Source organism: Sorghum bicolor, chromosome 4 (assembly GCF_000003195.3).
Source record: "Sorghum bicolor cultivar BTx623 chromosome 4, Sorghum_bicolor_NCBIv3, whole genome shotgun sequence".
NCBI classification, from domain to species: Eukaryota; Viridiplantae; Streptophyta; class Magnoliopsida; order Poales; family Poaceae; genus Sorghum; species Sorghum bicolor.
The window spans coordinates 59,894,677-59,922,565 of NC_012873.2; the positions used below are offsets into that span (position 1 = coordinate 59,894,677).

Here is a 27,889-nt window from a genome sequence, read left to right on the forward strand (position 1 = left end):
AAACCGTGCACATTACATCCCTGCCCTGGTTTTGAAAGCGGTTTTGTCTTTTTCTTTTTGTTTATTTCGGCTGAATTTTTTGAAAAATCACATTAAATCACATAAAAATCATAAAATAAAAAACTCAGTTTCGTTGAACTTCAGATGAGTAGATCTACACATTGAATATATAATATAATATGTTTTAATATAATTTTTTTGATATAGCTTTAGATCTATGCTTTTCTATAATTGATTAGATTAATTATAGCTACAATTTCTACCGTCCAATTGTGATAAAATTTATATGGTGGGCTAATTATTCTATGCTTGAGTTGTAGTGAAAATTTCTTACTCATTAGATCATGTACTACTTAGTTATAAATTTATTTAGGTTTATGCTTATTAAATCTTAATAAATCTAGAACTAAGTTATATATGATCTAATAAGTATGAAATTTTTACCACAGTTTAAATATATAATAATTAGCCCAACATAAAAAATCACCATAATTGGACTTTACAAACTATACCTATGAATTATTTTAATTAGTTATAGAAAAACACATATGTAAAGCTACAACAAAAACTTTGCACTAAAGCATACCATATTATATGTTCACTGTGTAGATATACTTATCTGGAGTCTAACAAAATCAGATTTACTATTTTATGAATTTTATGTGATTTACTATAATTTTACAAATATTCAGCTAAAATAAATAAAAATAAAAAAGATAAAACTGCTTTTAAAACCACTCGTAACAATGTCAGGGACGTAATATACACGGTTTCAAAAATTGAGGAATATATTTTATCCGGTTTTAAAGTTTAGGGATGAAAAATAGTTTGGCGGAACGACTTCTTCCTTTAAATTTCGACCATCCATACAGCAATGTCGTGAGTCGGTCAGCGACCGGCTGACCACGATGCCGCGCGCACGGACAAGGCCGCGAGCTCGAGCAGACGAGCTCGGGTCGCCCTGTACTGGGAACGGCACGACAAGCACGCGTGACCCAAAATATAAAGTTTTTCTTATATACAATGATGCATTTAGATGAAAAATGGCAGCTAAAATTTAACTGGGAGAAAATCAACAAGGGAGTCTTTCCAAAATTCAACAGACCAATCTATAACCATATATTGATCCAAACCAACAAACAAGGGTGAGAACTCTACCATTTTAAGGTAAGCAACATTCACGTTGACAATATCCATTCACCTGTTAAAACATTCATGCTGTGAAATCATAATGCTGGACAAAAATGAAACTAGCAAACCAACATTGTATTTTCCGGTCACGTGATTCTGTAACTGTAACTGTAAGTCTGTTCGAACAAGCAAGCAGCGTATGCACAAACTTTGATACTATTTACTAGATCCCAACGACTAGAACTCCATGGATACGTAGGTTGCAGAGTAATCAGGCATCCTGTGTAGTCGCCGGAGGATGCTCTCGGCGGCCTGCTTAGTGCTCTCGTCCCCCCTGTGGAAGGCGCTCACCAGCGCCGTGGGCAGCATCCGATCGCCTGTCACCTCCCTCACGCATCGGTCATCGCCATGCTCCAGGAGCTTCTCCACCACGCAGAAGCACTTCTGCCACAGCAAGTTTTGACGGTGCTGCCTCAGCGCAGCAAGCACGCACCGAGCAGCATCGAGCTCGGCAAGGGCCACTACGCTCTTCACGACGTCCACCCTCTCGTCGAGGAGAGTGGACAGTGCTCCGAGCGCAGCCTCCACCACTCGAATGTTGTCATTCTCCAGGCAGCCCAGGAGTCCCTCCACGGCGCCGGCCTCGAGGAGGCAGAATGTCGTTGCTGGGGAACACATTCCACGGTGCACCGGGCAAACGTTGACCTGGTGGTGTGAGCTCTTCTTGTTGTTGTTGTGCGCCTTTGAGTCCTTCAGGAGCTTCAGTATGGTGTTCTTCTTCGACTGCAGCTCATCGGGCGGTGGCTGGGAAAGTTTGATGGAGAGGTAGCTGAGGTTCTCGAGCCCCACTGCAGCAAGACGTTGCACCTCGTCGCTCCCGGCTGCTCCATCGAGCAGGTCAGTGAGCACCGAGGCCAGATTGTGGTCCATGGCCGCCTTCAACACTTCTGGGCTGTACAGAGTCGCAGTGAGCCGCACTAGCGTGCCGACGAGACCCTCCATGTATGGCACCGCGTGCCTGCTTGATCTAGCAGTACCATTCTGAACCTCTTTTATTGCTGTCAGTATGGCTGGCACGGCGCCATCCTGCACAAGCGCGATGTTGAGTGAGGTGTTCCGGTAAGGTAGCTTCGCGAGGAGTGTCGCCAATGCAGCTTGCCGTTCGGTGATGCGCCCAGCATGGCTGATGGTTTTGACCACCTTGCGTGGCTGTCCTTGTGTCTTGCAGAGCCTCTCTACGATGGTGTGTCCAATGTGTGGGGACAGGGTGATGAGCAGCCTTGTTGCAGCGAGGCTGAGCACCTCCGTTGGAGAGCTCATGAGCTCGATGATAGAATGGCCGCGATGGTTCTCCCGGATGACCGAGACCACCGTGGCCAGTGGCTTGGTGAGCACAGTGAGCGCTAGCAGGATGCGGATGATGCTGAGGTTGAGGTCGTCCGGCATGAAGCACTTGAGCATGTGCACAAAGTTGTAGATGGAGTACTTCGAAGTGAGGACATGGCCTTCCTTGTTCACCACCGTGGTCTCCGGATCAATGCCTGACTCAACAATGTTTGCCAGAACAGTGGCAGCGGTGGCCATGGAGTTCACCGGCTCATCATCCATCTTTCTGATGAACAGTTCCTCGATCATGACAGGGACAGCACCTGCGTCGACAAGCATCTTGCTGTTGGGGAGGTGCAAAGAAAGCTGGGCAAGGACATTGAACGCTGCCTTGCGGACCATGGGGTTGCAGCCGTGCGCCATCTTGATGAGGATTTCCGAGGTGCTTCTGTTGATGTCAATGGTGAGCTCCTGCTCTTGGACTAGCTCACAGAGGTAGCCGACCATCTCCATCTGCATCTCTTCCGATCCTGTTTTGTAATCTTCAAGTCAGTTTAAAACACCAATTTACTACAGGAATATGACACCCTTAGTGAAATCTCTTAGTTCTAGTATGCAAATCAAGCTTTCAGATGTTTTACTGATGAAGTGCTAATACAAGACTTGACATGGGCAGCTGTATTCTAGTAGCTTAAGTTAACAGAATTGCCATTTGGTTATACAATGTCAGAAATTTTGTGGATTAAACAAAACCAAACTTGTAAAGATAACTACTACCATACTTGCAAAATATGCTTTCCTAATACTCCGCATCTCACCTTCCACTAGATGACTCTGAAGAGGTTCTAAGTAGCCACTTTCAGCCATGTACTTGATGTTCTTCGGACACTTCTCCAGGTTCTTAAGGACTGCTCCAGCTTTCTCGGCAGAAATCGGATCATCTGAACTGTTGATCTTCATTGTAGTGAGGATCAGAATGCTTCCAGGTGTTGATCCAATATTCTCCAACAGTAACTGTGACTTCGAAAGCTCCAGCAAGAAAGAGATGGCTGCATGCCTTTCATCAGTAGAATTACTTGACAGTAGTTTTATTGTCCTGGCAATGGCCTTAGTTTTTCCAATGATATCCTGTATGTCATGCAGAAAAATTATATCATATTTGAAGAACAAGGCTAAGATCCTGAGCAATCAGTATAAACTGATCTAAATTGAAGATGAACTCCTTTAGGCAAGAAAATTTCCTACTCACCTTTCCTTCTTCATCTTCAGCTAACAAGCACAGAAGCTTGAGAGCATCAAACTGAATCTGTCCATTGTGGTTATCCAACAACCGTGCTAAGAACTTGGTGACCCCGATCTTGTGCATCAGCTCCCTGTTCTTCACCCTCAACTTGGCCAGCAACTTCAGCTCATGTATAGCTTCAAGCACCATTGTGTCTGCAGTTGACAGAGAAAGGGCAGTGCGAGCAATCCTGACACGCATGGCCTCATTCCTTGTTGTCCATTCTTCAATTACACTCTTCAGGGAAGCATTGCTCACCATTGTCTTACTTTGCATTGTCATTTTTCTGACAGGGCAATAGACAGGTTCAGAACTGTCTGCAAACCTCTCAATATACTCCTCTATGGCCCTCCTGTCACATGTCACACCACTATCAATTGTCACAGGATCAGTCATTATCTCATTTGTCAGTGGACAGATGAACGCATCATACAGTGGCTCAATGTATTCTGCAACCTCTGGGAGAGTGTTGAACATCTGGCCACCAAATTCATGTGATTCATGGTACATTCCCTGCAGAAAGTCCACCAGCCTCGGAGTACCATTATCTCGGAGAGACCTTCTCCTAGGCCTGTTGCCCGTTACATTTATGGGTATATCAGCCTCACAGTAATCCATCATTGACTGGGATTTAATAAGAACATCCATGTAAGCATTACTGCCAAATGCTGAAGCTGGTATCCTGCAAAGATCATCATATATATTCTGCAAGACATTCTCAAGGTCTTGTGCTATGCTTTGTATCTCATCAGCCGTGTATGTTCTGCCTTTGCACCTAGCAGAAAGATCTTTAGCAAGATTGACACTGGCAAAAAGAGAATCTATCATCTGTGTCACATTAGTCTGGGTCCTGCGAGCTGTTTGACGCTCCATTGTTGCCATGACTGATTCCATGGAGTTCCCTTGGCTGACATTGGTGGTAGCTACTGACAACATGACTGCATCCACACAGAAGCAGCAAAACTTGAAAGAGAGAAATGTAAATGTTTTTCAAACAAGAATTGCCAGTGAAATCAAATCATCATAAGAGAGCTGAAAAAAATAATCATAAGGACATGGAGTAGAAGATATGCTTTAAAATACCTGTGCAAACCTATGCAGACAACAACATTATCATACTTGTGCTTATTTGCACCAAAATTATTAAACTAAGAACCATGACAATCAAACAACCATTAAGCTGAAGCAAAAATAGAAGTCTTTCTTCTTGAACAAAGTTTACCACCTTATTCCTCAGAAGAACTTGTGTTCTTCTACAAAGCCTAACCCTCTAAATAAAGCAGTAAAGATAATTATAAAACAAAAAGGTACCTGTATGGTTCTAGGAACTCAAAAATCTGAACAATACAGAGGTACCACGTCAGAAGAGTTATGGGAGGAGTATTGCTCCAGCAAATAACCTGGCCCTGGTTCCCTGTGTGCATAAGCACATTCTCCGATAGATGAATGCAAATAGAGTAGACCAAGCAAGATATGTTCAATATATAGTCTCTTCTATTTGGGCATTTGTAAAACCCTTCCAACTTGCAACTAATTATCACCAAATAGACCTGATGTGTTGACTTTCTGTTCCATCAGACTGCTATCGACATCAGCAGAAAATCATGACATGTAAGTCGCAGTCTTGATGACAGACTGGCATCCTTCCAGAAAACTTAGCTTAATAAGCCTTTAGGAACTTCAGACTATAAAATAAGAAAAATACAAATCAGTTGCAGGAAAAAAGTTAGGTTATGGGCAGATTGGTAAGCTGCCCCAAAAAACAGAATGATGCTGATATCAAGGAAGTTGCCGAAAGCTGTATGGCTCAATAGATAAAAAGAGGATGGGGAAGAGGCATGATATCACTTCTTAGGTCATGATAGAAGTTCCTAGAGGGAGCAAACTACTTTGAACACCTGCTGGGTACTGAAATGTATGCATGCTTCAGAAACAGTAACCATAAGTAGCAAAACATAGATAGCTCACCATAAATTTGCTAGTTTTTAAGTGTGTTAATCTACTCCAATTTTAGCAGAAGGATTGTATGGTTCAGCAACCTTTAATGTCTAGAGCATTTCTTAAATTTTACCTTGGCCTGAGACCTTGTAGCTCAACACAGGCTCAACTGCACAAGCTACTTCATCGCATAGGTTTGTCAAACAAAGTGACAGTAGGGGAAGGTATTTCTGAATATTATTTTGAGGAAATGGTTTGCAACAAACCATGGTGGCTAGTGACTGTCCAGGTTTTATAAATATTCCCAAAGAGTGGTTATGATTGGATAGCGCAAGTAAGACTATGAGCATCAAAATCATAAAATAGAGTAAGACAAGGGAACCAAGACATCTTGTATGTCGATTGTTGAACAACCCTATGACCAGGACGAGTATGGTATGACAAAAAGGCTGATGCTTCAAGTTTGGCATATCAGCGGAGCACTGACCGTTTGTACACATCTAGTGACCTAACCCGGTCCAAATTCAAGTCATGGACTAAACCTTGGGTCAAAGCTTCGCTCAACCAAAAGAAATTGAGCCAGTGACGTGCTGCTATGTGAGACAACTACCACTCTACCAGGCACCAAAAATGCGTGGACCAGTGACGATGTCCTTCGACGGTCGCCGCTGCTGTGACCCGTCACCGTGTGCGGGTCCTGCGACAGCGGCGGCGACGGCGAGGTCGCACCGAGAGGCGCTGAGAGTGTTCTAGTGCGAGTGGACACTGGAAAGCAAATTCAAGGAGGGGTACCGGCGTCGGGCGAGGGAGGCGCACCCGGACATCGCCGGCGGCGGCGGCGAGTTTCGTCCTGCTTCCTCCTCTGACCAGGCGAATGGGGACGGATTCTGCCATCCATCCGTTGGCAGCCGTGGACCGTGAGATCTGACCTGAACGGACCAGATTCTGCAATGCGGGAAGTGCAAGTCCTGGAGCCTGGAGTGGGATTTGGATGGATCGTGTTGGATCCAATTTCGAGTACGTTCAGTCCAAAACATTACTTAGGGCCTTGTTTAGTTCCAAAATATTTTGCAAAATTGACATTGTAGCTCTTTCGTTTGTATTTGACAAATATTATCCAATCATGGACTAACTAGACTCAAAAGATTCGTCTCGTCAATTTCGACCAAACTATGCAATTAATTTTTATTTTTGTCTATATTTAATACTTCATACATGCGTTTAAAGATTCGATGTGACGGAGAATCTGAAAAATTTTGCAAAATTTTTTGGGAACTAAACAAGGCCTAGGCCTAAGGCCCATTTCCCGATTGTCCAACGCGAGTTACAAACACGGCACTCGTAGCCCATCATCAGCCCACTTCTAGTCTGCTAAGCTTACCAGAGGCATCAGGGCCAGGCATGGCAATCCTGCCACGCCGCCATGCTGGTGCTCGGGTGGCAGGCTCCAGCTTGGATGCATGGCCATGCTTTCGATATTGCTAAATTGGGGAGGCACTCTTCTTCTAATAATAAGACGCCTCGTCTCCTCCGATCAAAAGCTTCTCCACATACACTCCACTCCCCCCAATTCTTCCTCGCCGCATGCGCTACATCAAAAGTCAGAACGGAGGAGCGCTCCAATCCATCCATACATGCGTGAAGACACTCGCATTTCTGTGCAACGAGGGGCCGGCGGCAACTGGAAGCTGGAATTCCGTCCGCGCAGACCTCACCGTCCCAGCTACGACGAGCCGGGCTTCGGCGGCGCCTTGGCGAGGATGGTGATGCCGATCTCGAGCGGCGGTGACCACCACCACGCCGCGGCGGCGGGAGGCGAGGGCGCGGAGCCCCTGCTCCCCGAGAAGCAGCGTGGCGGCGGCGGGGCGGATGATGCCGGCGACGACTTCCACGGCGCGTCCTTCTCCGGGGCCGTGTTCAACCTCTCCACCACCATCGTCGGCGCGGGCATCATGGCGCTCCCGGCCACCATGAAGGTGCTCGGCCTCGTCCCGGGCCTCGTCCTCATCGTGCTCGCCGCGCTGCTCACGGACGCCTCCGTCGACCTCCTCGTGCGGTTCAACCGCGCCGCGGGCGTCAGGACCTACGCCAAGACCATGGGCGACGCCTTCGGGGTGCTCGGCAGGGGGTTGCTCCAGTTGTGCGTCATCGTCAACAACCTCGGCATCTTGGTCGTCTACATGATCATCATCGGTATGGCGGCGGCCGGCGGCGGCGTCGAAGTTTGTGAATTGCGATTACTATTTAGATGAATCTATTAACGACGACAACTCGGATCTTGTCTGCACAAAATGCAAGGTGACGTGCTCTCTGGAACCTCCTCCAGCGGCGTGCACCATCACGGTGTGCTTGAAGGATGGTTCGGCGCAAACCGGTGGAACGGACGCTTCGCAATCCTCGCCATCGCAACTCTCGGTGTGTTCACTCCGCTGGCATGTGTCAAGCACGTCGGTAAGCAACTGTCACGTCTCAACATTTTGGTTGTTTGTCTTTGTCAGTCACTAGGTATATATATAGCTTGCATTGTTTCTTTTCCTTCCTTTCTCTTATACTTCGTGATCCATTATTTCAGACTCACTGAGATACACGTCTGCTCTATCGGTCGCTCTGGCCGTTGTGTTCGTCGTGATCACTGCCGGGATCGCTATGTTCAAGCTGGCGAGAGGGCAGATTCCGATGCCTCGGCTGTTCCCCGACATCCATGACTGGCCGTCCATCTGGAGGCTCTTCACAGCAGCTCCAGTTCTTGTCACTGCTTACATCTGCCACTACAACGGTATATGATCCATTGTATATATGGGCTGACTAGCTCCAGTATGCATGCATTGATGAGATTTGGTTAATTAGCTATGTAATGGCAACTTACTAGCTATTGAGTAACAACTTCTGCAGTTCTCCCAATTTGCAAGGAGCTCAAGGATTCTGCGCAGATCAGGCCTATAGTGCGCACGTCGCTGTTGCTGTGCTCGGCTGTGTACATCACCACCAGTTTCTTCGGCTTCCTCCTCTTCGGCGATTCGACGCTGGACGACGTCCTCGCCAACTTCGACTCCAACCTCGGCATCCCCTACAGCTCGCTCTTCAACGACGCCGTCAGGGTCAGCTACGTGCTCCACCTCATGCTCGTCTTCCCCATCGTGTTCCAGGCGCTGCGGCTCAACATGGATGGGCTCCTCTTCCCCTCGGCGAGGCCGCTGTCCTGTGACAACCGAAGGTTTGGCGGGCTGACAGCGGCGCTCCTTGCGGTGATATTCCTCGCTGCCAATTTCATACCAAATATCTGGGACGCCTTCCAGTTCACCGGAGCCACGGCTTCCGTCTGCGTTGCCTACATTTTCCCTGCTGCGATCACGCTAAGGTGACTCTGATATATATACATACATACATATATCACAAACACAAATTTCTCCATGCATCATTGGCGGCTTAATTTGGATGTTTTTGTTGCTAGCTAGTACTCTCTTCATTCTCATGTCGTTTTGTCCCGGTTTACCAGGGATCGTCATGGCATAGCAAGGAAGAGAGACAAGTCCCTGGCATTGTTCATGATTGTTCTTGCTGTGGTGGCAAACGCCGTGGCAGTGTACAGCGACGCTTGTTCATGATCTTAAATGGCAGTGGCAGCCAGGGCTACGTGAAGCGCACACGTATCTGAAAATTAAGTCAGCGCTGATAGTACCGTAGCTGTGTATAGAGCGTCTGATTCCCCATGGTCCTAAAGTGGGAGCCATAAATTATGTGTTATCACTTAATACTCTCTCTCTCTCTCTCTCTCTCTCTCTCTATCTCTCTTCTCTAAATTCTAAGATGTTTTAGCTTTTTAAATATAATAGATTTTACTCTACAAGTTTTTTCATATTTAGTAGCAGCCCCAAGTACTTGCCTAGAGATGTGTTTATTTTTAGGAAATGGTGGAGGAGATGTCGAATTTTATCTTGGCATATACAAATAGGAAAAAGTTTCGTTTTCTCATATTAAGGGGGTGTTTAGTTCCCCATAAAATCTAAAATACAAAATACCAACTACTTTGGAGTGATGAAATACAAAATACCAAAATTTTTAGAGTCATGTTTAGTTCCATCCAAAATGCAGAATTTATTGTCCTCGGAAAGCCTCTTGAGACTCATTTTGGGTTTTTTGGTCTCTTGAGGCCAAAATCCAAAATAGTGTTTAGTTCTATTTTGCAAAATGATGAACCAAAACCTAAATTTTTTGGAAAAAATTGGGAACTAAAAACCCCCTAATTTTCAAGCCCAAGACACTCTAAAACTATATATGTGGGACTTTTTGCAGCAAACTAAGTTCGACCGCGCAAGTGTTGTTAAAGATGGTTGGGCCATCGGCATACAGAGAACATCTTAAGTTTGCTATCTTAGGGAGAACAGGCTTTAGGATGCGGAAATCCGTAGTTTTTTCGGATTCTAACGGGTGCAAGGCTAAAATGAATGGCTTCGGCGTTTAGGCATTGGGTTGTCCTTTTTGGTTGGTCCAAACCAAACATCGGCCATTTAGGTGAATCTCTTTAAACTAGAGGTCATATAGGGTCTGCTTCGAAGGTTCCCATTAGGCGACGATTAAGCTAACAAAAGAGGTAAAAAGCACCAGCTGCTTTAGACTTTTTACTCTAAGGCCTTGTTTAGTTCAACCCAAAAACCAAAAAGTTTTCAAAATTTCCTGTTACATCGAATCTTGTGGCACATGCATAAAGCATTAAATATAGACAAAAACAAAAACTAATCACACAGTTTGACTATAAATCGCGAGACAAATCTGTTAACTCTAGTTAGTCTATGACTGGACAATATTACCACAAACAAACGAAAGTGTTACAATAGCGAAATCCAAATTTTTTTCACATCTAAACAAGGCCTAAGTACAAAACTCAAAGCAGATCTCCCTCTGTTTTCACCTGTTTTTGGACCGAAAAAATTACTCACCTAACACTAGTTATGTAGATACTGATTTGTTTTATTTCCTTCTTTCCCGTCTCCGACCTCTCCCCCGTCCGCGAGACTGTGCAGCTTTCCCATCCATGAGATCTTATGAGTCGTGAGTTCTTTTTGTCGATGCCGCCATGAGGCCGACCGCCGCTCCGGCTTCACCCCACGACCTATTGGTCCCTCCCCGCGACCTCGCTGCTGCCGCTCGCCATGGTGCCCGCGAGGCCTCAACGGTGGCTCCCTTCCCTTTGTCGCGAAGCTCTCTCACTCGTCGTTGGAGCCGCAGCCTAGATCCCTCCTCGGCAAGGGCTTCGCGAACGGGACAGCTGCTTCGCCAGAGTTCCATATACATGGTATCCCGTGCGCGGGCGCTTGGAGGCTGCGCCGGTGGTGCGCCGGCAGCCCCTCACTGGATTCCTGCTTGTGGGTCCAACAGGCGAGCGATAGAGCACCACCCGTTGATTGCTGCAAGGTTCCGAAAGATTGAACTCAACAGTTGATGGAACCTTAAGATTGATGTAAACTTCGGCAGCCTTGACTTCTTTTTTGAGCTCGAACGAGTTCATCTTTGAGCACGAGCCTGCAGTAGCCAGTTTTGCTTGCAGAGCATGTAGGCAAACCAGTGGTGTCCAATGTAAGGCACTCGAGTGATGTTGTGGAGTTGAGAATTTGACACGTTAGTCAGTTAAGCTCTTGGCATCAGTGAATTTGATGATCTTCATATGCTTGAGTTTAGAATGATGATGGTGCCCTGGAATCACTCGCAGATCCGAGGGATCTTCAAAAGCTGAGACACACTTATGTTCCTGGATTGCCTAAATAAATATGAAAAACTATGAATCAACAATTCCAACGTTGTGTCAACAATTAAATCTTATAGCAACAAATAACTTTGCAGGGTAGAAGAAAGATGACGTACCGCCAAGATAAAAGTCTCCAGTGAAGGAGAAGCATCAAGAAAAGAAATTAGAGACAAATAACCAAAGGTCAATCCACCAGTGGCAATACTCAAGAACTTGAGGTGGAGGAACTTGCAAGGCACCATTGGTATACATTCACCATCTGTAAAAGACATAAAAAATTGATTGTATTTTGTAATATATGACTGTTGTATTGTACCATAGTGTGCATAATCGTAGTCTAAACTTACCTCGAACTCAGAAAACGTACGGTAAGAGCTCCAAGGTTTGGCATGACTAATGGAAGATCAGTACGAGTATAAAAAACAAAACCACTACGGTGCTTGTCAAATAGCTTAATACTCTTGAATACTCATTTTAATATTCTCGAATACTCATAAGAGCTACGTATCATTGCATTTAAGTGGAGAAGAGTAAAAATACAAGAAGGTTCGGCCGTGCCGCACAATGAGGAAGAAGAAGGGCTACATCTTGAACAAAAAACAAACGACAAAACTTGATGACTCCAGAGCTGCTGCGTTCAACTAGCTCTCTAAGCCCACACAGGCCGGCTTCGATCCAGCGATCAGCTTCTAGTTTGATGGCTTGTAGCAGCTCCGCAATCGATGTCTTGGCTTCTCAGAAGCAGCGTGAATTCCGTTCTTTCCAAATCTGCTATAATACAAAAGCAAAAGGCGAGTCGACACCCTTACGCCTTACACCATCGGCCATCCTATGAAGCTTGCACCACCGGATGAAGGTATTGGTTGCAGGCTGAGGTAGCTGAAGTCCGATGGCCTACAAGACGAAGTACCAAACTTCCTTGTGAATGGGTAGCATGCAATGATATGGTCAATAGTTTCCGGTGCTTGATCACAGAGGTAGCAACGGTCCCTTGCATCGAGACCATGCTGAGCACGATGATCAGTAGTCCAGTGTCGTCGTTTTATCGCCAACCACAGGAAAATTTTGATTCTCAGTGAAGCCCAAGCTTTCCAGATTAACTTGTGTCCCCTGAAAGATGACTGCGGCCAAATACATCATTGCGTACGTGGATTTTGGCGTATAAGAACCGTCCGAGGTCGTCCATCGCCAGACGAGTCTATCTGGCTGATTACTTAGAGGAAAATTATCCAGATCCTCCGAATATCTTAATACCGCGCGCTCATGTTTTCCAGTGAGAGTGGTAATTTGAGGCGATCTCCAAATCTAACACTGGAGAGATTTGGAGCTGTGCTTTCTATTGCTCGAAGACCGGAGCAAAACATCACCCCAAGGTGGTTGAGCCGCTGCAGGCACGGTATCTTCAGTTTAACTATGTTCTGGCAATGCTAGATTTTTTTTTTTTAGGAAATGGCAATACCAGAGTTCCAACCGCTCCAAAGAAAGAGAACCGGAAAGAAGACATCCTAGCTCACTGGCGTTAATATGCACCGAATTTAGCTTTAGTGTTGTCAAGCTCCTCAAGCAGCCAGTTCTGACAGTGGGATGAAATTGACAGCTTGAAAGAGAGAGATACTTGAGTGTGCCTCCAATTCCACCAGATAAAAGTGAGCTCTCCTGTTTTATTCTCCGGTGCAATTTTCCGTGAGGCGGTGATATGCACCGGAGAAATACACTATGTACTGTCTCGAAGCTGGCCAAAAACACGCTCTCTGTTTTTTATTATTTGGTGCAAATGTTCTGGTTATTAGCACTAGAGAATTTCAGTGCTTTGAGCCCTTCTGTATTCTTAATCCGCGGCGCACCCTGCCTCTCTATTGGTACACCTGAGTCGCGCGACCTGTATAGCTTGTGTGGTGAGCTCCGATTATCATCACTAATCAAAAATCCAAACCGACGGGACAGTCACGTGCCGGCGCACCCACGCCATGACGGGGACAACTCACTTGCAAAGGCCCCAAACCCCCACATGCCCCTCCCCTAAAAAACAGATCCGTGTCCCGTAATCTAACCCGAAAAGCAGCACAGCACAAGCAAATCATCAGCGCCCCGGCCGGCCATCTCGGCACTTAATAGCCGGAAGCCCGACTGGTGATTTTTTTTGTTACTCCTGCAGGCAGGGGGCGGGGACACAGGGCACTTGGGCAGGCAGCAACAAAGCAAGAGCTACCGCTACCGCTACTGCCACCGCTCGCGCGCGGTGTTGGATGGATGCGTTGGCCACGTGATGCCAAAAAAACCCAAGCCTCGTTGAGGGTCAGATCTGAGTGGCGTGCAGCGCTATGTTAATCCACCCGCCGGGAGGGAGCTGATAAACTAATCGGGCGCCGGGAGTTGTTTACTGATCCCTAAACGGATTCCTCAGCTTGCAGAGAGTGGCAGAGGGAATGTTCCGATCAGAGCAGAGAGAGAGCATGAAGAGCAGAGCAGAGCAGAGCAGAGCACGACGCCATCCACTGACCTCCCAATGATTATTTGATCCATGGGATCCCATCATTTTAAACGTCGATCTGAACTGAAAGAATACTCCGCCCCATGCATGTTTTGCAACGCCGCAAGAGGAAACGGCCGCGAAGCTTCCCGGGTTGTGCGGGACACATGCGCCTTGTCGTATTTGCCGCAACGACTTGGAGCCCAGCCCGTTGCTAATTAAGATTAGGCAGAGTTAGCATCTGACGCCTCACCTACTTAGCTACTAGGTGCTGCGGCCCTAGCTAGGCTCATGAACAGATTTTGTGTAAGCTATCCATCGCTTCGCCCAGATTTGGTAGCACAGGTGACTTTGAGTGAGTCGACGCACGCGGGCCATGCATGCATGGTTGTTGTTGGCGAGACGCCCGTGGTTTGAGCTCAGTTTCACGCGCCAGGGAGAGGGACGGACGGATCAGGTAGTACAGTACGTGTGCTACAGCACACTGCAGGTGATGTGCGGTAGTCATGGGACCGCGCACGCAGTACGTTTGTTGTTGGGTTCATGCATGCTCATGCATGCACCGCCGCACCATCCGTGTCACCGTTTGCTGCATGGACCGGCCGGACGGCCGGCCGGCCGGCCGGACCCATGTAGACTGTAGTAGGCGTCGCCCCACCGGCGGCACGTGCACCGTGGTACCTACGCGCGCGATCGCTGACGGCGACAGGCGCATGCACGCATACTACGCCGCCGGGCCGGGCCAGGCAGCGCAGCATGCAGCTGCGTCGGCCGGGGCACATCGTACACGCGCTGATCCGCCGTGACGTGACGCTCGATCACGCGCCCACCACCTCATCTCACTCACCGCCGCGGCGCCGAGCACACCAGGCAGGCAGGGCAGGGCAGGGCAGGGGGCAGGCCACGCGTCGCGGTCGAACGTGCCGTGTCCGATCGATCCGGTCCCGTACGTCCTCCTTCCGATCCGCGCGCGCGGCCATGCCATGCGATCGAGCGAGCTCTCGTCGATCACGTGCTCTCTAGCTAAGCTAGCCACAGTGGCGCACCCCGGCCTTTTGAATCGCTCTGGAGGGCCGGCCGGGCACCTGGTTGTAAAGGCCGGCCACACCACCGGTACCCCACCCCCGGCCACCCTGCCGGTGGAGCGCGCGCAGCAGCAACGTGGCGATGCGCGCTGGCTGGATATGATATAGCTGGCGGCATCAGCAGCGCAGGACGGATCGGCACCACCGGCAGGTGCGCGCGCTAGCTAGCTCGCGCGGATCGTGCCTGGTGCGTGCGTGAAAGCTAGCTAGGCCAGGCCGGCGCATGCAGCGCGGCGCGCGGTGCATGTCGCTCTCGACCAATTGGTGGTTAATTTGCTAGGCTAGCAACGACGCGCGCGCGCGGCACATGAGCATGAGTCCTACTAGCTGTGACCGTGAGCGCGCGCGGAGCGGGAGCGGGGCGATCGACCACGCGTGACGCGCCACCTATAGCTTGCTAGCTAGCTAGCCGGAAAGCGCGGGTGTCTCGCGCAGCCAGGCAGCAGCCTCGGTGGCTGAGCATGTGCGCGCAACGGATCGGATGGGGAGAGGAGAGAGGGAAAGGAAAGGAAAGGGCGCCGGGCGATCGGGCGGGCAGGCAAGGGAGGCCCACCGGCAAGGCGGTGTACAGCTTCGTCTCCGCACCGGTGGAGCACGTGAGCTAGCCTGGACTGGACGGAGGAGCCTGTTCCTCTCTCTCTCTCTCTCTCTCTCTCTCTCTCTCTCTCTCTCTCTCATCCAGCAGTGTTCTACTACTACGTGAGCGTGAGCAGTGGTATTTTCATGGTTTTTTACTCCAAGGGAGTTGGATCGATCGGTTGCTTTTGCTTATTACGCTATCGTCTCTGCCGCAATTAGCGGTGTGGTAACGTCAGTCGTCAGCTGTCATCGAACACGCGCTAGCCGTTAATTCATTAGTAGGATCATTATTCATCCCGGGCAGACATGTTTATGTTTGTAGTATTACTTTGCCGACAGCCACGTAGCAGCCCCGCGTGCTAGACACGCTAAAAGCCTTCACATAATCACATCCGACCTGCTTCCTGTTATGTTTGTACACTAGTATAAAATTTCGAAGGTACTTCAAATTTCAAGAGATAAAAACACTGAAGACACAATCAGACAGACTGACAGATAGCAGGCTTACCGGCCATCTTCGATCTCATCCCCCCTGGCCTGCTGGCTCCCTCCTCCACCTGACTATAATAAGCTCCGCGGAGTCGACAGCCGAATTCGCCACACATTCCGTCGGGCGTCGTCGGTACTAGCCAGCACGCAGCCCGCAAGATCCAGGCACCATCTTTCTGCTGCAGCGGCAGCCTTGGCAGGCAGGCGCCAGAGATCTCTCGGTTCCCGTGCTCGCCCGCGTGCCAAAATGCAGCTCTTCCAAGGTACGGACTAGCTACGATGGATGTCGTCAGAGCTAGCTAGCTGGAGGCTTCGTTCGCCGTGTTCCTTTCTTCGTCTTGCTCTCGCCGCTAAGATGGCCTCTCTACCTTTTCACCCTCTCTCGTCCGCTGCATTTGACGTGCCCGTGATCCGCAGGAGAGAAGCCGGCTCACGATTTCCTCTCGCTCCACACCGGAGGAGGCTCGTCGTCGCCGTCGCCGGTGCAGCATTCCACCCAAGGTATGGAAGCGTCTCGATCGGTTCATAATTCACGTCGACTTACTACGTAATAACCTAAGCCATTTCACTGGAGATGCAGGATACGAATTGGGGGTGCACAATTCACTGAAGCCACTGAAGCTGGGCAAGCGGCGCGGCGGCGGCGGCGGCGAGGGAGGAGCGATCGGCGTGGCACCGTCGTCGGGGTTGGAGGCGGACTCGGAGGAGCGTGTCTTACCGGGCGGCGTCGGGACGTTCAGCATCAGGCAGGTGGCATCTGCTGCGACTCAGTCGAGGGGTGGCGAAGCCGCCAGCCATGGCGTCGTCGTCGTCAGGGGTGCCGCCGCCTTTCCTCCTGCCGTTCATGTTTCCAGAACGGAGGGCCCGCCGCACGGAACAGAATCGGGAGCCAGGGCTCACAGCGGTCCGGCCACAATGTGGCAAGATTCTGGCATGGACCAAAGATCCAGAGGTAAATTTGCTGCATACTCCATATGCTGCTGTTTTGTTCTCTTGGATTTCAGAATTCAGGCCCTTTATTACGCTGCCCTGCATGTTCAGGGGCGAGAGGAGGGGAGGGGAGAAGCAGAAGCAGTGGCAGCAGCGCTGATCAGGGGCCCAGCACGCCGAGATCCAAGCACTCCGCTACAGAGCAGCGGAGAAGGACAAAGATAAATGACAGGCAAGCTCGCTGAGGTCGAATTCCCCTTTTGAATTGCAGTGAGCAGATCAGAAAGTAAAAATAGATTTTGCCAGAACATAGTGAGAAGCTGAGTGCGCCAGCTGCCTGCTCAGCATGTTATAGTTACAATTACAGCATGACATGAGCTTTGTCATCAACACACAAATCTTGAATTTTGACGAACAGCTGGTACATGAGATGCGATATTGGAAATGTATTTTATGCGATATTGGAAATGTATTTTAACAAGTATATGTGTGTATGCTCTGGTTTTAGGCTCGAAATACTTCGGGAACTCCTGCCACACGGTGATCAGAAGAGGGACAAAGCATCTTTTCTTCTTGAGGTAAACAGATCGCCAACCTTCTGATCCCAATTTTGTAATAACAATGAAATGCTCCTACTGATCCCAATTTTGTGGTGCAATATCCTCAATTCTATGCAAACACATAGTATGTACTAGGATGAAAATAATGATAAAAAAGATTTCCAAGTAAACACAATCTCGGCAACTGGGGAGACTGGAATCCTGATCAGCACGTTACAGCCAGTATTTTAGCATGTGGAACATTTTGCTCGCAGGTTATTGAATACATAAGGTTCTTGCAAGAGAAGGTCCAAAAGTACGAGTCAGCCCACCCACAAAAGAATCACGAGGACTCCTCCATGCCATGGGTACTAACATAGCCACGTTGCCACGTTCATCACAATACTGCACAATAATCATGCACGGCTTTTACAAGAACGCGAAAAAGGTTACATTTGGATTTTGACTCACTTGCCAACTATTTTTTCCCCCTTGCTAGGCAAAAGTTTACTACAGATCATGCTGGAAAAACACAGAGGTAATTCCACACACACGCGCGCCTCAAAAAGAAAAGGAAATATCTCATGGAAGTATGGAACCCATGATATATCAATGATAGCAAATTTCTTTATTCTTTTTCATGGTCTCACAGAATATCAACCAAGGAGGAGGATTAGCAGCTTCCACACAAGATACGAACAAAGAACAGTATGGTTCCAAGCAAACTACAGTGGCATCGTCTGCTCTCTTTGACACACAAAGCGCTAGAGAAGCTAGTGCAAACGACATTTCCTCCCAAAAGCCAACAAGCACAGCACAAAGCAGGGCAGGTAAGTTACCAGTTTTCCCCCTTTCATTGCATTACCACCTTTCACTTGCTACAGCTCATGACAAGAACTTGGTTAACTAAGCCTAATAGTTTTAAAATGCAGACAACAACATAGCTAGCAAACAGCTACCATGGTTGAGCATGTCAACCTCTGATTCAGACAACAACAGAACACTGAGCAAGAACGAGAAACAAACTCTCCATGAGGACACTCAAAGTCTTTCGGATGCTTACTCTCAAGGGTTTGTTCCTAAACTACTGTTGCTTACCAATGACAATTTTGCTATCTGCAACTAACAGATGAAAACATTATTTTCAACAGGCTACTAAATAGATTGACGCAAGCACTGAAAAGGTCGGGAGTAGACCCATCTCAAGCTAGTATATCTGTAGAGATCAGTATGGACAGAAGAGGAACAGAACCTAACAATATACGTGACGATCTGAAGGTAATAACAGCACACGAAAGTATATCAGCAAGTTAATGTTTACAAAGTTGCTAGATTTATGTCAAAGCTTATCCGCACAACCAGTCATTTCTTTACCACTTCCTTTTACCCTCACTTTACAGGATAATGAATGTGAAGATACTATCCATGTGACCAAGAAGCTTCGGTGCGAAAGAAGCTAGATCTCTACCTCAAACTGAAATTCAAACAATGGCGACAACAGGCCAGGACCTCACCAATCAAATTCACAATTGATGCAATTCTTTTATTTATATTGCAATCACAATTAAATTACTGACCTAAGCTTCCATTCGGATACAAGGGAAGCTGCTTGGGGAGGGGGTAGTCAGAAAGCTCCCCGATTCAGACATTCCTCAATCCTCCTCATTTGTAAATGCGATTCGGATTGTAAAACAGTGTACATGTATTGCTCTCTCAAAATTTGTCAATTCAACAAATATGGTAGTACACTAGGCTGCAACGTCATTGTATCAACCTTGCACAGTTCATCCATTGAAGTGGTAACTAGACCTATATAAACAGCAAGGCAATTGTAAACTATACTAAGCTTGTGATTTGCTGCAAGCACCAACGAGCCATTCCGATGTTTCTGCATAATCATCAGATCCCCTTTCCATCAGCATGATTCGAGGGAAAGGAATTGTAGTCACATCACCTGGCGCTCGGCTGCATCTGCGACAATGGGCAGCCGCGGCGTCTTCCCGAGCAGGCAGGCGCCGCTGCCATAGACCAAGGAGACGAGCAGGAAGAGGAAGACCGTGCTCTCCATGCTCTGGAAGACCTCGAACCCAACCCCACCAGAGGGCGCGAACGACTGCGCGAGCAGGTCGGGGAAGATGAGCAGCACGTCGAGCACGACGGCCTGCATCGCATTGAAGCGGACGAAGCGGGAGAAGGCCTGCTGGTTCCGCACGACGGCGAAGTAGAGCGTGAGGAAGAGGAGGAAGGGCGTGAGCGGCGACGAGTGGAAGAGCCGAGCCGCGGGGCCCAGCGGGCGGAGCAGCGCGTTGAAGAAGGGGAACTGCGCGAGGAGGAAGCGGCCGTGGTGCGCGCCGTCGAGGAACGGGTAGAGGTAGGCGACCGCGGCCACGAGGCGGTCGGGCGCCTCCACGGCCCCGCTGTTGTCGTTGTTGTTGGAGGCGCGTGGCGGCGGCGCAGCGAGGAGCCGACGAGGGGTCGCGCTGGTGGGGGCGGCGAGGAGGACCCGCCGGTGCGGGGTGCTGAGGAGGCGGGATGTGACGTCGCGGTGGAGATGGCGCGGGGGCGAGAGGAGGAGAAGCGAAACGGCGGATGCCATGTGATCCTCTCTCTGCTCGGCGCGGTCGGGGAGTGGAGATGTTTGAGGGGTGTGGCCGTGTGGGGGTGCGGCGAGGGGGCGGCCAAGGCGAGGCGTTCGGGTGAGGGAAGTGGCGCCGCGCGGCTGCGGCTGCGGCTGCTGGCTGCTGCCCCCTCCGCGCGGGTTGGAGGGGAGATTTTTGTGGAGCTCCTGGGGGATGTGGCCGAGGGCGAGACGAGGGGATTGGTTGGTGGTGCCTGCGGCGTCGTGGGGGAGGAAGGACGGGCGGGTGGGCGACGCGCGGGGAGTGTCTCGTGGGCCGCCTTGCCGGCCGGCCATTGCAGCGTGGCCCGCTGTTCATATGGGCCTTTCTGTGCGATGAAGGTCCGAAGAAGCCGGGTGGTTTCCTACCTTTCCATTACGGGAGATTAGTAATGATAATGGGCCACGACGGAGCCGAGCCCGACCAACAGTGTTCGGGTGAATACGGAAACTATGCTTCAATAATTTTTCTCAAAGTGGCTAAAGTTAGGAGCATATTTATTGGTTTCCTTTAAAGCATCTCTAACAATTTGCCATCTAGCTTTCTCATTCTTATTATTTTCAGCAAAATAAGAAAAAACTCTTTCCAATAGTTTGGCATCTTCACTCCCCATCTTTTCCAACCTCGCAAAAATTTCTCCCGAGTGTGACAGGGTTCCAGATGAGAAAAACACAAGAGAGAAAGATTTGGTGGAAAGGCTTAAACGCGTATAGAAATAAATTGAGAGTTCCTGATACAAAACATAAGATCGGGTCGTAGAAAAAAATACCGAGAAAAAAATAGAATAGAAATATAGAAAACTCTTGGAGATGACTTTTTTTCTCCCCATACTAATTTAGTAGCTGCACTTTATTCTCGCCCATGTCCTTCTACCTCCAAATTAGCTTATCAATATGCGCTTGTATATTCCCGCTCTATTGAGTCGATTTTCATGAGTGTAGAAACATTGGGAGTTGAGATAGGGAGTAGTTGGAGAGAAGGTTTTTTCAATACTACCAAAAAATAAAGATTGTGAGTGTGTTTTGGAAACTTTTGGAAATGCTTAGCTAATAAAATAATAGAGTGGAAGGGGAAGAGAAATCAAAACTTACTATTATGCCCCTAGCTATTGTACCCAACCTTTACATGATGGATTTAAGTTGGCTGAAGATGAATTTTGTATAAAAATGATGGATTTTAATATTGATCCATAACTTTATAGTTGACAAATTTATAACTAAAAATTTTAAGAGCACCAAATACTGTTTTAAATTCTCGTTTTTTAAATTAAAAAGTTACAATTTTTGAACAACCTCGGATGTTGACATGATTTACACAAAAAAAAAATGCAGTTATCAGTATGATTTATAACTTTGTAGTTGATATTTTTTTCATTTAGAGTCATTTAGAGAGTCATTTAGAGTTCTAATATTTATTTTATTTTCTTGAACTCTAAAATTCTAAAATTCGAGTTTTAATAGAACTTTGGACGTTAACATGATCTATAAAATTGTTTGAAAAAAATCTAATTTTGAATTTCAATATCTTAGAAAATATAATAAATATTTAGGACTTTAAATGATAAAAAAATATCAACTATAAAATTATAGATTGCATTAATAATTAGATGTTTTATATAGACCAATGTCAACATCAAAGGTCATTTGGAAATCTTAAATTTTTGAACTTCAAATTTTGAGAACTTAATATCAAATTTTACTTGAAATAATTTATAAAATAAAAAAAACTTATCAAGTACAAATTATTGATCCATCAAGCTATATAAATTTTGATACAAAGTTCGTCATCAAGCTATCCTACCACTAACACAAGTCACACTAAACCAACTACTAGTAGTGCACTATACTCGTTGCTCTTTGGTTGCGTCAAGCTTAATCCTACCACATCAATCGTCACTGAAAACAAGGAACACGAACTCGCAAGCTTCAATGCATCTAGGGATCGGAGGCGCATTGACGATCACAGCGCGCGACGGCGATCGTACAGAATACGCATCGCCTGAAGCCCTGAAGTGCAGCCTGCAGCGTGTGGAAGACCATTTAGCGAGTGCATTCAGGAAATCCAGATCTCAGTTTTTTTTTCCCCTAGATTCGCTGGCATTAGCATAGCCGCATATCGAGTAGAAAGTGGTTCCAGCCAGGCCGCATCGGATCGGGCAAAACGGGGACTATATTTTGTTTTATTGTATATTGTTTCTTGTTTGAGAAGGCTTGGTAGCAACCCCAGGTCGGATCTCACGAGTGACGCGGGCGCCTGGATATTCACCACTGCTGACGGTGTCCTGCGATTACAGAATGGCGCAGCGTAGCACTTCCAGTTAACCGCTCCCACACCCCCAGAACCGATCGCGCATCGAGGCCAATCGTATCTTAAGCATCACTGAAAGCAAGACACGCCTTTATCGAGCGAATCTGCTCGAAGAGCATAAAATTTTAACTGAGGCCTTGTTTAGTTCACCCCGAAAACCAAAAAGTTTTTAAGATTCTCCGTCACATCGAATCTTTCGACACATGCATGAAGCATTAAATATAAACAAAAATAAAAACTAATTACACAGTTTATCTGTAAATCGCGAGACGAATCTTTTGATTCTAATTAGTCTATAATTAGATAATATTTGCCACAAACAAACGAAAATGCTACAGTACCGAAATCCGAAATCTTTTCGGAACTAAACAAGGCCTGAACTGACAGTTTTTTTGGACTGGAGGAAGAAAGTTGACAGATTCACGTATCCAAATGTTGGCACATATATATGCTTTTCTGAAACAATAGCAATTTCCTCCCTTACAAAGATGACTTTTGGGACTTGCTGCACCATCTATACTACTGACTCGTACATGAGCATCAGCTCTGCTTTTGCTGGTTTAATCCACAGAAAGAACAATTTGCCTGTCCATTCAAGCATTGCCTATCACCTAGGAGTATGTACCAACTACATTCAAGCCAAATATCCATCTTTCTTGTTTCAGAACCCGTTCACAGGCCTTCTCCATGGCTCTAGACTGCTAACAAAAGCATGCCATTCATTTGGCAGGTTCAGAGATATGATGGATCATCTTAGGTTCAGCCATGCCAAGTGCAAAAAGAATGCCAAGAGCATCGATCACAATGTTTGCAACATATTGGGACCTTGCAAGCATTCTTGAGGGTTGGCATAGAAGTAGTCCTCTTCCTTGGGCCTGTCAGGGATCGCTGCCCTGGTGGTTGCTGATCCCATACGGTTGGAATGGACAGCCTTGATCAATGAAGCAAACTCATCCCACCGCAAAGATCCACTGGTATACTGATCTACCAGCTCAACTATAAGTTTTCTATCCAACAGGATTGTTTTCTTGAAGCCCATGTACCTGTACCAACAAATAGCACTCGACATGTTATGGTTTTTCTACAGGTGAATATTTCTGATGCAGAAATTAAGCGATGAGAAACATAGTGCAAATCTTCAGCACAAATATTTAGGAAGGACTGACATGGATCAACTCTAACATCCTGTTCGTTCAAGAACAGATTAAGTTGAGATAATAGATACCTCCGGTGTCCTTCGACAACTTTAGCCATGTTGCCATCATATGTGGGAACAAATATATCACTTTCCAGTGATACCAAGTAATCCAGAGCAGCCATTTGCGACGAATGGTTCTGAAAGAACATGAGATCTGAAGGTTCCAGAAGTGTCTCCTTTCTCACCTACGTATCATTGTCAGGAAAAAAAAAACATCAGTGAAAACAGGAAAGAGACACACTGATTGATGACAGCACAAAACAGCAGTGGTGTCACAAGTGAATTTAGTCGTTTGGTCCATACCACGTTAGGGTAAGCCGAGGTAAGAGAAGCCATTCTGCGTTTTCCACCATATATTTCCCCAGCTGCGATATAGATTTGCATACTTTTGTCAATATCCAATGCCTTAAGAACAAGAGCAACCTCCTCTGGCGTCAAAGGGCAAAGGCCATCTTTTCTTTTCACAAAAGAGTTTATTACTTTCTCTTTCCACCATGGGTAAGCGTACCTGAAGTGTGAGTACATGCACTGTCAGTAGGAGAAAGACCAGATATTATGTATATTTACAAGACATCAAAAGGTGATATGAACCAGGAGACTGGAATAAATAGCAAAGCAAAAGAACTTTACCTCATCCTTGTAAGTTCCTCGGTTTCTTTAGGAGTACAACCTTGAGTACAGCCAGAGAAGGCAAGCATATCCATCTCATACCGTAAATGAAGAACTAAGAAGGGGCCATTTTGGCGAAGCATTCTAATTACTCTCCTTCCTAACTCTTCAATTTGGGATGTAAATTTCAGTGCAGAATAATTCACCCGGCAACGCAGTCTCTGGACGTCCAGAGGCAGACCATTATTAGCAAGCCTAGCATCAGTTCTATTAAGATGGAGTACCTTGTATTTCCGAATCAGAGGTAGAATCTGTACAGGATGAAATTTTATCAGCTTTTTGCCAAACGGTAAATATTCTATGGATTGGATAAGGACACATGACATCAGAAATCTCTAACCTGCTTATGGTAATAAGAGATATCTGACCAACTAATAGGAGGCATTGAGTGAAACTTTCCTAGCCCCACTCTTCGCTGTATCCTTGGTGGCAATTCTCTAAGTATGCGAACCTCATCTCTAAGAGAGATTACAAAATGTTCAACATCAAATATATCCTGAAATTCACTGAAGGCAGAATACATAAGCATATTATCACAAAGAATATGCATAAAATCCATCCAGTAATGACTCAAGAAAGAAACTAGGACAAGGAAACATTAATGCCAACAGTAAACACACCTTGGATCATTCCAAAACGATGTTTTATCCAACTCAGGAACTATTAAAGTCACATTCAAAGATCTTGCAATGACAACCATATCACATATCTGGTTCGGCAGGGCAAAGGCAAGGATGCTAGATGTTAGGTCCTAAAAAGAATCGTCTTTCTTTAGCAAATGATTACATGAAGAGTCTTAAAGTTTCTTACAGCAGCTCGCATTTGGTTAAGCCCACCATTGCATGAAACCATCAAATAACCATTGTTTCGATAAATTCCTAACATAACATTAAAAAAATTGAGATTAGGAAAATCGACAAGGAATAAAACACATACTCTGATGCACATCAAGCAAGATTATCCTAGAGATATAATAGTATAATACTGCCAATATTGTGATATAGCTGAGGCTCACAGCTCACTGACAATGGTAGTCATATAGTCAACTCGATTTATATTAACAACCACGATAAAGTGAAGGATATTCATGGAAAATGTATCAAGCAGCAAAAATGATGATTGTATCTCATTGGTGCAAATTAAGTCCATCATCACCTTGTGGTTCATATACCGGCTAGACACCATGGTGAAAGAGAAAGGTGAAACGACAGTAAATACTGAAATGCAGCATGATTGGTACCAAAAAGGGAAAGTATAAGCCATAAATTCAGTGTACAAGCTAACAAAGGTTCGCACTGTTAGGCCAGTCTCAATGGGAGTTTCACCAGGATGTCATGCACATTTATTAGAGCGCCATGTCAGCAAAACTGCACTTTTTGCATGAAACGATGAGGAGAGAGAAGGAAGTAGTTTCACCATGGTGAAACTCCACTGACGTTGTTTCCCACGCTGTGAAACAGGATGAAATCTCCATTGAGGACTAAATCATTTCACCATCTTGCATGTGATTCAATTATTTTGCAGTAATTAAATGCTTTGTCCAGCCTAGGAAACATCAAAGTGAAACTCATGCATTGTGGAGGTTGTTTCATTGTTTGTTTCATTGATGCTCTGTCAGCAGATTTATTTTGGAAACAGTGCATTGAAATGGGCCATTGAGACTGGCCTTACTTTCCCACCTTTCTCTAAATAACTAATTAACATGTTACCATCATAGGTTGGTACTGTTACTTTCCCACCTTTCTCGAAATAGTTAATTAACATATTACCATCATACGAGTTCGAACCGCGGGTAGAATTTTTCTATCAAAAAACTTCACCTGTAGAACCTGGAACAAATTTCTTTCAGACCATGAATCCTAATCCTAACAGAGTAAAAGGTACGACCCATAATGCGAATCTAATAATAAGTTTTTTTTGACGAAAGAATCTAATAATAAGTTATCGTGTTCTACCAAATGACTGGCAACCGTCAATGCACAAAATCTGAACAGAAAGTGGTCAACATAAAAACGCATTTTCATAGGCATACAATTCGTGCTTCCATTCCAAAACATACGAAATCGATGGAAGGCAGAGCGGCAGTACTCACTCTTCGGTGGCAGCGGAGCCTTCTCCACGACGGGCTCCGGCATCGCAAGCCGCGTGGTGGTGGTGACGGCGGCCGCCTCCCGCGCCGTCCGGCACGACGGCCATCCCTTGAGCACGCGAGGCCCCCAGGTCCAGGTGTTCCCTACCGCCGTGAACTGCACGACGCAGGTCCAGAGCAGGACCGTCGTGGTGGCCCGCAGCATCCACAGCTTCAAGCTTGACCGCGCCGCGGCGGCCACCGACGACGGGCACCTGAGCTTTCCCACCGCCTTGATCCCCATTGCCGCCTTGCACACCATCGAGAGCGAGCGAGGCTCCCACCCGATCAAAGAGACTCCCCGCGAGGCATCTTCACCAGCGCACGTAAAACAACCACCTGGAACATCAGCGGGGATCGCCTCGCCTCCACTCAATGCATCATCATCAGCACCCACAGCGACGGACGGCGAGAAGCCACCGCTGGCCAATGCGCTATATAAACGCGCGCTCGAGCGCCCAGTGAGGCAATGAGAGCCCCGATTCGAGACGAAATCAAGCAAATCCCAACCGGACGCGGAATCGAGCGCCTCCAGCAGCAATCCAGCAGTTATTGCCAATTCTCGGGCACCCCGCCTTATCACCTTCCTTTCGCAGGCGAATCTCCGGGTTGGGTTGGTGGACCCCGACACAGCACCAAACGACGCTGCCTTCCTTTCGCGCCGCGACGAGAACCAGAACCAGGAGAGGTGGCGAGCAGCCGCGAGCAGGGGAAGGAAAATGGCTGCTGCGGCGCGTCGGCGGGGAGCGGCAGGCGGATACCGGGGTCCTCGGAAGCCAAGCAGGGGAGGAGTGGGCGTGCGTGCGTGTGGAGGGAGGGTCGGAGGGAGGAGGCGGAGCGATTCGCGTGGGGAAGTGAAGGCCTTGTTTAGGCGTAATTTTTTGTTTGATTTCGCTATCTTATTACACTTTTGTTGGTTTGTGGTAAATATTGTCTAATCATAGGCTAATTAGATCAAAAGATTCATCTCGTAATTTATAGGTAAAATGTGTAATTAGTTTTTATTTTTATCTATATTTAATACTTCATGCATGTGCCGCAAGATTCGATGTGATGATGAATCTTGAAAATTTTTTGTTTTTTAACGAAGTAAACAAGGCCTTAGTTCACACAAAAACCAAAAACTTTTTCAAGATTCTCTATCACATCGAATCTTGCGGCACATACATGAAGCACTAAATATAAATGAAAATAAAAACTAATTATATAGTTTATCTATAAATTGCAAGATGAAACTTTTAAATATATTTACTCTGTTTGTCAAATAAAAACAAAAGTGGTAGCGAAGTTATTTTTTGACCTCCTCCGCGGCGTCGGTTGCGCTGTTGATATCCGGCGGACGTGTCCGATTAATCGGCCTCGGAAGTGGTAGGCGGCACCAGCGAGGCGTACACGAGGGTGGGGTACGCGTGGACGGCGGAGATCGCGAGGAGCGGCAGAGGCGGATGGGACGGCCG

At 47.0% G+C, this 27,889-nt stretch overlaps 5 protein-coding genes across 7 annotated transcripts; 2 read left to right on the forward strand and 3 right to left on the reverse strand.

Moving 5' to 3' along the window:
• Positions 1,096-6,671, reverse strand: LOC8077705 (putative U-box domain-containing protein 42). Of its 3 annotated transcripts, none has more exons than XM_021459394.1 (5): positions 6,494-6,671; positions 5,051-5,424; positions 3,707-4,677; positions 3,276-3,585; positions 1,096-2,987 (listed from the first exon to the last, which is right to left on the reverse strand). In XM_021459394.1, the coding sequence occupies exons 3-5, from the start codon at positions 4,673-4,675 to the stop codon at positions 1,369-1,371; spliced, it is 2,898 nt and encodes a 965-aa protein (XP_021315069.1). In that variant the 5' UTR covers positions 4,676-4,677; positions 5,051-5,424; positions 6,494-6,671; the 3' UTR covers positions 1,096-1,368. The 3 variants fall into 3 exon arrangements, with proteins under 3 accessions (XP_021315069.1, XP_002454350.1, XP_021315068.1); XM_002454305.2 differs by having other exon boundaries at positions 6,470-6,671; XM_021459393.1 differs by lacking the exon at positions 6,494-6,671 and adding an exon at positions 5,811-6,401.
• On the forward strand, positions 7,054-9,535 carry LOC8071744 (sodium-coupled neutral amino acid transporter 3). The gene is made up of 5 exons (XM_021458924.1): positions 7,054-7,870; positions 7,976-8,128; positions 8,250-8,453; positions 8,570-9,035; positions 9,174-9,535. Exons 1-5 carry the CDS (start codon positions 7,138-7,140, stop codon positions 9,280-9,282), a joined length of 1,665 nt encoding a protein of 554 aa, XP_021314599.1. The 5' UTR covers positions 7,054-7,137; the 3' UTR covers positions 9,283-9,535.
• Positions 16,039-19,324, forward strand: LOC8071745 (transcription factor BIM2). The gene is made up of 11 exons (XM_021460376.1): positions 16,039-16,306; positions 16,461-16,544; positions 16,624-16,995; positions 17,085-17,205; positions 17,482-17,551; positions 17,788-17,880; positions 18,012-18,050; positions 18,165-18,342; positions 18,445-18,583; positions 18,664-18,790; positions 18,913-19,324. The coding sequence occupies exons 1-11, from the start codon at positions 16,291-16,293 to the stop codon at positions 18,970-18,972; spliced, it is 1,299 nt and encodes a 432-aa protein (XP_021316051.1). The 5' UTR covers positions 16,039-16,290; the 3' UTR covers positions 18,973-19,324.
• On the reverse strand, positions 19,137-20,327 carry LOC110435059 (protein TIC 20-v, chloroplastic-like). The gene has a single exon (XM_021460377.1). The coding sequence runs from the start codon at positions 20,106-20,108 to the stop codon at positions 19,458-19,460; it is 651 nt and encodes a 216-aa protein (XP_021316052.1). The 5' UTR covers positions 20,109-20,327; the 3' UTR covers positions 19,137-19,457.
• On the reverse strand, positions 22,873-27,317 carry LOC8077707 (uncharacterized protein At1g04910). The gene is made up of 8 exons (XM_002454307.2): positions 26,397-27,317; positions 25,115-25,182; positions 24,925-25,013; positions 24,645-24,810; positions 24,266-24,555; positions 23,939-24,143; positions 23,663-23,820; positions 22,873-23,480 (listed from the first exon to the last, which is right to left on the reverse strand). The coding sequence occupies exons 1-8, from the start codon at positions 26,692-26,694 to the stop codon at positions 23,237-23,239; spliced, it is 1,518 nt and encodes a 505-aa protein (XP_002454352.2). The 5' UTR covers positions 26,695-27,317; the 3' UTR covers positions 22,873-23,236.